This window comes from Salminus brasiliensis, chromosome 14, assembly GCF_030463535.1.
Source record: "Salminus brasiliensis chromosome 14, fSalBra1.hap2, whole genome shotgun sequence".
NCBI lineage: Eukaryota > Metazoa > Chordata > Actinopteri > Characiformes > Bryconidae > Salminus > Salminus brasiliensis.
Window position 1 is genome coordinate 32,802,046 of NC_132891.1, and position 10,584 is coordinate 32,812,629.

A 10,584-nucleotide genomic window follows, 5' to 3' on the forward strand; every position below is an offset into this window, starting at 1 on the left:
CCAGAGGGTTTAAGACCTGTGGAGCTCAAATGAATGGCTTCTTTCATTAAGACCGATTGCAGGTGGCAGCATTTTAAGGATGCGCTGTATGTTGTGGAAAGACTGGTGAGGTTAACCAGGAGAAACTAAGCTGCTTGTTGCACCACATTCGAAAGTAAACGTTCCACGGCAAAACACTCAAATCCCACAGGTGGGACCCTACTATCCAGGAACCAGTCACGGCAAATACCACCACTGGGATCGAATATTTACATTTACTGCATTTAGCTGACGCTCTTATCCAGAGCGACTTATAAGGTGACTCGTATAACACAGGTGGGCCAATGTAGTGTAAGGAGTCTTGCCCAGGGACTCCTATTGGTGTAGCGCAGCATATGGTCATCCAGACTGTGAATCGAACCCTGGTCTCCCACATGGTGTAATAGCTCACTGGCAGCTAGTGGTTTTATCTGTTGCGCCACACCAACCACCATGAAGGTTAACATTAAGGTCTGACAGAACAAGAGAACCTTTAGAGAGAACCGCTGGATTTTCAGGCAGATTTAGTAGACTCTGGTGTGGTCAAGCTGCTTCTCCAATCATCTGACAGCCTCAGAAGCCTCCCACTAATTATTCGAAGCCTATGAAGTCATTAGAATTTTGTACTGTAGAAATGTATCTGATTTTTATCATAAAAACATTGATCTCAAACCGCAACCCCCGATTTTTGAACGGTAGTGTTTTCCTTTCTTTTCCGGATCCGTGGCAATTGAGCTCTCTCTGTCCAATATCCCAACCATCTGAGGCAGCCGTAGTCTGGCACTTTTCCAAGGCAGCCAGTCTAATTTGGAACAAAGTGGGAGTAGGCTTCATAAAATTGCATCTCGGAGAATTATGGGATGTCAGAGTGAACGAGTCATAATTAGATGGTGTGAAACAGCAGGAGAGGACACCAATGTCACCTTCTCTATATAAGAGTAGAACACTTTCCGGGCCAACGTTTGGAAGCAGAGCTAACTTTGTGAAGGTAAACACGGGAAGATGAGCTAATATCTGCAGCAGAATTCTCCTGCAGAGCTTCACTGAAGCTGTAGTGATAGCCTAGCCATCCGGCAGGTCCTCCCGGACGTGAATAATGAGTAAATAAATCAGAACTGCTGAGCCTAAAGCCCTCTGTTCACCTGAAAAGTGTATCGTATCACATGACTCTCACACACTGAGAGTACCAATAGCGCCCCCTTGTGGAGAATCTTCAGCCTGCTAAACGTGAGTGAGTTATAAACCAGGTTTCTGAGGCGACGTCTTCAGTTACACTAGATAATAAACAGGTTTGATTGCTATGGGAACACAAGTAGATACCCAAAAGTATATACTCACTATTGGAGTAAAAACCTTGTATGTCTGTTTGGGTCATTTTATTTTTGTTTTCTTGTTTCTCCAAATTTTTTGCTGTCCTTTAGGTCGTGGCCCAAAATTCATCGGAGGTTTTTTTACCCCACAGTAGGTTCCCCTCATTCACCCTTACCATCTAAATAGGGTTGATCAAAGTAGCTAACTAACAAAATCACGTCCTCAGGATGTTCTCCGAAAGTTAGAACGTAAGAACGTTATTTTGTAGGGTCCCACAAAGGGTATACTGGACGTCTTTTCTGGCGTCCTCCCAATGTCCCCAATTCACCCCCATACTGTTGTAGTAAACGTTTACGCAATGTATTGAGATGTAACCTTTTATCCTCACCTGTAGAAGAACATACCAAACATATATAATACAAGTATAACACAATTAATACTTAAATTACGTTCCAAATTGTTTCGAAAACAAAAAATAAAGATATATATATATATATATATATATATATATATATATATATATATATATATATATAATACATATAATAATAATATATAATATAATAATACATATATTTAATTAATTTAATGAATTTTTCAAGTGGAGTTATGTCATAGCTTAGTTTTGGGAGGTGGCCCACACCCCCAAACTCCTCCCACTTAGCCACATTTAAACCCTCAGTCTCACTCCATCACCACCTCGAGCTAATTTAAACCCTCCACCTCCCCGTCTCCTCCTTTTATTCAGCATTTCTCATCTCTGGGGCTTCAGCTTCACGCATTAACTAGAAGCAGCACCGAACTCCAGCCCAAAAGCCTACCGAGTTCAGCCCTCCCCGTTTCCATCATTAAAGGCGTGGGACGTACTAGAAAACCAAAACTTACAAATGGGCCAAGACTAGTACTGTAGTCCTCATAGGTTTAAATCAAGTGCCATATTGTTTAGTACAAATGAACAAGGACACACATTCTCGAATTCCTCGAAAAAATGAGGCCTTGGTGGAATTATAACTACCTTTCAAACAAGCATCAGACTGCAACAGTACATTAATTACAGTAATTAGTTATTAATGAAATAATATCACTGTCAGATATAAAACTTGCAGCTCCAGTTTTTTAACCCTTAATGTAGAAAGGCTTATTACACACTAAGGTGTATTACTCAGTAACTGCAGGGACTTTAACTGGTGCCAACTGGTGGGGCTATTCTTAGGTAATAGAGGTTTGTAATAACGCTTTCGGCCCCCCGGCGGACCCTACAGGCTGTTTAAAGGGTGAAAATATTAACATATTGGGAATCTGGAAGTTGTTTTTTACATACTGAATGAATGGACCAATAGAAATGCTCCAAAATCACTTGGATTCCAATCTTTTTACATCGGAAGTTAAGATGTTTTTCTTCCTTCCAAGTGTTTGGTGTGACATTGTAACATTGTTTAGCAGACCATTCCTAATGTGAAGAGGCCGTTGCTCGATAGCTGGGTAGTTCTTCATCGTAGAACTTACAAAAAGAAGGTTTGGACATAGTACCACAGTACTGATGCACCTGTCAGGGTTCTATACTGTTAAAAGTGCAGCGACTTTAAGGAACTTTTGGAGGTTCTTCAGTTTCAAACTATGGAGGAAACTCTTCTTCTGCTTTGAAGAAGAAAAAGGTTCCTTGAAAGGTTCTCAAAGCACCTTAAGAGGTTCCTCCACTGAAGAACCTCCAAAGGTTCCTCATGGGTCGCATACCTTTTACAGTGTAGGGCTGCTGAAACTTTTCTTCCACCCTTTAAGAATTAGAAAGCCACTAAGGATCAAGGCAGGGGACGTCTAGGAGTGCCTCTGTTTTCCTGCACTGGAACATGGTGGTTCTGCTGCTTCAGCTAATTGAAAAAGAACCCCTGCTTGCTTCCACGCTTCTGGCCCGTAGTCCCGTGTGGAGGTGCTGTGCTGAACTGCACAGTGGTGTATTGGGACACAGCCCTGGTGCGCAGCGTGTGAGAGATAATGATTAGAGCTGCTGTTCCTTTCACCCTCCTCAGGAAGCAGAGACCCCTCGCAGTGTTCTGGAGGAGATCGGACTCACCTAAACAGCTGAGGACGCACCCACCCCACACACACATACACACACACACCTACTGTCTCTCTGTCTGCTTGAAGATGTAGCACACACATACACACATACACCTTCGTGTGTTCATGGTCATGTTGTTTTTTTGTTTGTTCGTTTTTTGGTTCTGTATCTGTGTGCTTAAAACCACCTGCACAATGTAGCACTGTACAGAGTTATTGGGAAACTGCATCATCATCATTATTATGGGTCATGATAACTCAGCCTTAATATACCAGGTCAGTATACTCACGTTTACGCACGCCTCTGTATTCGTCCACAATAACAGCAACAAAAACAATAATAATAATAATAATAACAGTCAGTCGTTTTTATAAAGCCACGTTATTTCGCAAAGCAGGATTTCTCTCTTGGCCAGATTAGAGTCAATACTGTCCAATCCCAGCAGCCAGGACTTCAATTTGACGACTTCACCGGGCACCGGCACCGGACGTCCAAGAAAATCAAAAACCCAACGTTGTACAGACGTTACATTTTGGTGGGAAATTAAAGATGACATCGTACAGACATTAAAATTTGGTGGGGCATTAAGGTCGGATATCCCTGAAAACCTGACATTGTACAGACGTTTGAATTTGGTGGGGCATTAAGTTTGGATATCCCTGAAAACCCGACATCGTACAGACGTTGAATTTTGGTGGTAAATTAAAGTCGGATATCCCTGAAAACCCGACATCGTACAGACGTTTGAATTTGGTGGGGCATTAAGTTTGGATATCCCTGAAAACACGACATCGTACAGACGTTGAATTTTGGTGGGAAATTAAAGTCGGATATCCCTGAAAACCCGACATCGTACAGACGTTGAATTTTGGTGGTAAATTAAAGTCGGATATCCCTGAAAACCCGACATCGTACAGACGTTTGAATTTGGTGGGACATTAAGTTTGGATATCCCCGAAAACCCGACATCGTAGAAACGTTGAATTTTGGTGGGAAATTAAAGTTGGATATCACTGAATACCCGATATCATACAGACATAAAAAATAGGTGGGGCATTAAGATCGGATATCCCTGAAAACACGACGTCGTACAGACGTTGAATTTTGGTGGGAAATCAAAGTCATATATCCCCGAAAACCCGACATTGTACAGACGTTGAATATTGGTTGGAAATTAAAGTTGGATAACCCTGAAAACCCAACATCGTACAGAAGTTTAAATTTGGTGGGGAATTAACATTTCTGTTGAAACCCAACACTAGATTCATATCAAGCTCAGCGTTATTCTGAAGTTAAGCAGATGTTGTTGCATTTTACGTCAAAATATTAATGACGTTTAGAAGACATTTTGGTTATTTAACATCACAACTTAATTCCAGCAAAACATCAACGCCAGTTATTGTCACTCTTCTACATTAAAATAAAGTTAAGTAGACGTCCTGACACTGAATTTTTGTCACCCTAGATTAAAAGAAATGGAGGTATAGAGTAAATGAAAAAGATTGTAAAAATAAGCATAACTGATATAAAGTGGTCTAATTAAGAATGAATTAGTAAGACAGGAAAACATAATAATAAAATTATAATAAAACTAAATAAATTAAATTAAATTAACCTTAAGAAAATAGGTCTAAGTAAAATTTAAAAGAATCACACAAAAAAATAAATAAGTCATATATCCTTGAAAACTCGACATCGTACAGACGTTTAAATTTGGTGGGGCATTAAGGAAAACATAATAATAAAATGATAATAAAACTAAATAAATTAAATAAAGTTAACCTTAAGAAAATAGGTCTAAGTAAGATTTTAAAAGAACCAACCAAATAATCAAATTTATAAGAAAATATAAGATCAGACAATAAAACTAAAATGAAACTGAAGTAAATAAAAGTAATAAATGCAACTAAAATTTAAATAATAAGAATATAAATAATAAAAAGTAAACAAAATAAAAAGGAAGAAAGCTAAATAAATGAAAAGTTAAATAATCACTTCTGCTTAATAGAAAACTGGATGTTGGTGGCATTCCAATTTACATTTTCTGGCCACCAGAGAAAGTGCTGCTTTGTAGAACGGCCCCCAGCCCTGCTCACTATTTAAAAGCTTGATGCTATTGAGCTACCAGACATATCATTGACATAGTCTTAAATGTCGGGCAGAAGTGTTAGTTACTGTTGGAAAGCACACGAAAGGCCCTCAATTTAACGGGAAGATGAAACTAACAAGAAGTTTAAATCCTAAAAAAGGCTCGAACATCGAGAAGAGCATCAAGAAGAGCATCGAGAAGAGCATCGAGAAGAGCATTGAGAAGAGCATGCGACAGAGCTCCTCTTGATTGGTCAAAGAAAGCCAGTGAAAGGGATTAATTCACTAAACCAAAGAGTTCTCGCTCCTTTATGTTACCTTTCGCTTTGGTTTCCATTCACGTAGGACGATCGCCATCAGTATCTCAGTTCAGCTCACTTCCCACGGGCCTGCTGGGTCTGGCAGCTGGAGCAGAAAGCACAAACAAGAAGCACGGACTTCAATGCCCTGACCTATGACCTATGACCTATTCTCCTACGATGATCCACTGTGTTCAACTACTGATAAGTGATAGTCAACCGACGCTGACACTGTTCTGAACTCCTCGGCTTTGAAGTGCTGTATTGCACATTAGCCTAATTTACTGCGTTTAGCTTAGGCTTTATTTCTGAGTATATTTATGACAACAACAAAACAATTAGAGAGAGAGAGAGAGAAGGACGAAGCTCATGTATTCTCTACGCCATCGGCCTCCAATATAAAACTGTGATGCTGTGATTTTCGCTCTACTCTCATTAGAAGTAGCCTTTCCTGTCCGCTCCAATGGATCCTTCCTTCACTCGGTAGCACCCTCACCCGTCCGTCCCTCCACGGAGGAACATGTTGCTGTGTTGTTCAAAGTGAAGCCAGTACTGCAGTGTTTGTTGCTCAAAATGGAATAAAATTTGTTTACAGACATTTAAATGTGGGTTGGGCTCCTTCTTTTTTCATTAACACAAATACACCAAAACACAGGACCCCATCTTACACCCTGCGCAAGGCACGTCGCAATGCTCGTTGCTATCTTCCACCCCGCCAACAGTCTATTTTCACGCCTTCCACCTGCATCGCTTAAACAGCAACACTGCTTGCAAATATATCTACGCTGATGGGTGCGGTGGTCTCGAAATGAGGGGTGTTCAGGTCAGTTTCTGGAGTACTGCTGTGTATCTCGGCAGTGAATTGTCAACACAGGCAGGTGCAGCCTGACGCTCGTACACCCCCCTACGCTTTACACCACTGAAATAGCAACCCGCCAAGGTCAGACAGACCGCACCTGGCTCTTAAAGGGAGCGTCGAGAGACTGATTGGTTTATTACACGCCCAAAACACACCCATGATTAATTAAGAGACTTAGTACCTGACTTTTGAGCATTTCGAGGCGAGCAAGGCGAACTTTTCCCGACACTACGATAGCAAAGACGCACAGACACGCCCCCTAAATCCAGCTGCACGGTGCACGGTTGATGGCACGCCAAAAGATCGTTAAAATATGGCACATACAGTGTACACAGCTCCACTTCCCACATAGGAGCACTGTGTAGTTCTATAAGTCCAGACTGTGTCCATCTGTTTCCCTGCAGACTCTGTTATCAGCCTCCTTTCCCCCTGTTTGTTCTTCAATGCCAAGGCCCCCACAGGACTGACCACCACAGAGCAGGTAGGCAGTATTTGGGTGGTGGGTCATTCTCAGCACTGCACTGACATTGACTGACATGGTGGAGGCGAGTGGCGAGTGGCTTTTCACACTGCCGTCAATGCAACGTCACCAGGCAACCAACGCGTTCTGAGGAAATCGTCGGGTACCCAGCTCTGATGCATCGACTAGCTGATGTCCGTGCCGGCCAGCATCACACTGAAGTGATGTGGGGAGACAACGATCGCTATTAATCCACCCGGAGGAAGCAAGGACAATTGTGCTCTCTCCGGCTTCGGCTGCTGATGGCAGACTCAGGATTTGGACCAGCAAGCTTTGTTTACCTTCAGAACTTCAGACCACATCTGAATACTCCAGAAGTGGATTGTTTATTTATTTATAGCTAATAAGTAGCTAATCAGTCAAAAGGTTCTGTGAGCGATTCCATAGAAGAACCATTTGTGGATCCATGTTTACAATAGAGATCCATGTTTACAATGGAGAACCATGTTTACAATAGAGAACCATGTTTATAATAGAGAACCATGTTTATAATGGAGAACCATGTTTATAATAGAGATCCATGTTTACAATAGAGAACCATGTTTACAATAGAGAACCATGTTTACAGTAGAGAACCATGTTTACAATAGAGAACCATGTTTATAATGGAGAACCATGTTTAAAATAGTGAACCATGTTTACAGTAGAGAACCATGTTTACAATAGAGAACCATGTTTATAATGGAGAACCATGTTTAAAATAGTGAACCATGTTTACAGTAGAGAACCATGTTTACAATAGAGATCCATGTTTACAATGGAGAACCATGTTTACAATAGAGAACCATGTTTATAATAGTGAACCATGTTTACAGTAGAGAACCATGTTTACAATAGAGAACCATGTTTATAATAGAGATCCATGTTTATAATGGAGAACCATGTTTACAATAGAGAACCATGTTTATAATGGAGAACCATGTTTATAATAGTGAACCATGTTTACAATAGAGAACCATGTTTATAATAGAGATCCATGTTTATAATGGAGAACCATGTTTACAATAGAGAACCATGTTTATAATAGAGATCCATGTTTATAATAGAGAACCATGTTTACAATGGAGAACCATGTTTACAATAGAGAACCATGTTTACAATAGAGAACCATGTTTACAGTAGAGATCCATGTTTACAATAGAGATCCATGTTTATAATAGAGAACCATGTTTACAATGGAGAACCATGTTTACAGTAGAGATCCATGTTTATAATGGAGAACCATGTTTACAATAGTGAACCATGTTTACAGTAGAGAACCATGTTTATAATAGTGAACCATGTTTACAGTAGAGAACCATGTTTACAATAGAGAACCATGTTTATAATAGAGATCCATGTTTATAATGGAGAACCATGTTTACAATAGAGAACCATGTTTATAATAGAGATCCATGTTTATAATAGAGATCCATGTTTATAATGGAGAACCATGTTTACAATAGAGAACCATGTTTATAATGGAGAACCATGTTTATAATAGTGAACCATGTTTACAATAGAGAACCATGTTTATAATAGTGAACCATGTTTACAGTAGAGAACCATGTTTATAATAGTGAACCATGTTTACAGTAGAGAACCATGTTTACAATAGAGAACCATGTTTATAATAGAGATCCATGTTTACAATAGAGAACCATGTTTACAGTAGAGAACCATGTTTACAATAGAGAACCATGTTTACAATAGTGAACCATGTTTACAGTAGAGAACCATGTTTACAATAGAGAACCATGTTTACAGTGGAGAACCATGTTTACAATGGAGAACCATGCTTATAGTAGAGAACCATGTTTACAATAGAGAACCATGTTTATAATGGAGAGAGAAAAAAACGCGTATTCCACATCTCTATAATAAACATGGTTCTTCATGGAACCACAAGTGGTTCTTCTATGGCATCGCTCGAAAGAACCTTGGTTGAATGTGCATAGTGTGGGATCCCCAGGACTGGCACTGGGAATCCCTGGTTATACCTGTAGTATGTAGCAAGAGTAGTATGTGGTTTTCGTTTGTGGAAAAACTGCCCTTTAGCGCCCTCTCCTGGTCTGGTGCTGTACTTTGGCAGAATCCTCCCAGCGACTCGTACTATTCTTCCCTTTCAGCAGAGCATAAAATGGGGGCTCATTTAGAGTGGAAATGGGGCGAGTAGAGACAATTTCCTCTAAAGCGCCTGATGAATTTCTCTCTCATTGGCCACAAGCAGCCACCCACGTCCCCTTCCAAATCATTAGCGCCTCGCACGCCCTTATTAGGCCTCTGGAAATGAAAAGGGGAAGGGAAGGAAACCCTCGTCCTCCCTCAGGGGTGCCAGTGCATAAAATTCACATTACCTCTGTAGAGTTTTTTCATCTGGTTTAGAAGCATTCCTCACCCTTACTGTCTGCCTGGCCCAGATTTGAGGGTAATACATGCCATTAATCACCTCATAACTACCCCAGCTCACCTTCTGAGGACCCTCCTGGGAAATTTACTTGAGATTCATCTCAGTCTCCCTCCCTCTCCCTCTCTTCCTCTCTCTCTCTTTCCTTTTTTCTTGCTTTCTTTCTAAGTACACTTCATGCGTTCACACCACCCTGTCATAATATTGACGTATGCAGATCCCTGACTGTTTTGTTCCTGTTTCAAGGCCTCCAAGGGTTCAGTACAGTAAATATGCCATTAAGCCTAAATGCAGTACAGCTCCAGACTGAACCTGTGTCGCAGCATTTTCACTGACCCTAGCTTTATTTTTCAGTTATTCAACCTACTGCAGCAACTAGTGTTACCCAAAAAATCCACAATCTAGGTTAGCAGATCTCGTGGAGTCCCACTGGGGTCTATTTTAGGGCCTATGGCACTGATGTGAATTGTAGTATTGTAGTTTAAGGAGGTCTGGTGTGAAATGGTTCACAGTACAGAAGCCTACAGACCTGAATCAGAGGTGTTGGCAGGATTGATGGGTTGCAACACACATATACACTATATGGCCAAATGTTTGTGCACACCCCTTTTGATGAATGCATTTAGCTACTTGTTAACACACACACTCTGTAGAAAGGTATCACCAATTGTATGGGACTCTCTGGAGCAGATGAACCCAGATGAAGCTATTGGCACCATGCTGCCTAATGCCAGGAGTGGGCTAGTAGAGGGGCATAAAGCCCCCCAGCATTGAGCTGTGGAGCATGTCTGGAATGATGGATGGTTGGTGCTCCATCCACTACTTTTGGGGTGAGTTGGGGAGTTGAGGATGATGAGGTGGGGTGGTGATCATCATTATCATCCAACATCCTGACCTCACTAACGCTCTCGTCACTGAATGCAATCAAATCTTCATGGCAATGCTCCTCCAAAATCTAGGAGAAGGCCTTCTTCCAGGGAGTGCAGTGGTCATACCTTGAGATGACAGGGGTCAACCAATCACGTTCTTCTTCAGAGGAAGGGT

General features: G+C 41.1%; 1 protein-coding gene across 2 annotated transcripts in view; it reads left to right on the top strand.

Annotated features, from left to right (window-relative positions):
- LOC140576826 (AP-1 complex subunit sigma-2) overlaps positions 1-6,379 on the top strand; it is a 46,064-nt gene extending 39,685 nt beyond the window's left edge. For both annotated transcript variants that reach the window (XM_072696460.1, XM_072696461.1), the window contains one exon: positions 3,357-6,379. In XM_072696460.1, coding sequence (XP_072552561.1) covers positions 3,357-3,412 — 56 coding nt within the window. In that variant the 3' untranslated portion in view covers positions 3,413-6,379. The remainder of the gene's footprint in view (positions 1-3,356) is intronic.
- Positions 6,380-10,584: the final 4,205 nt, after the last annotated feature.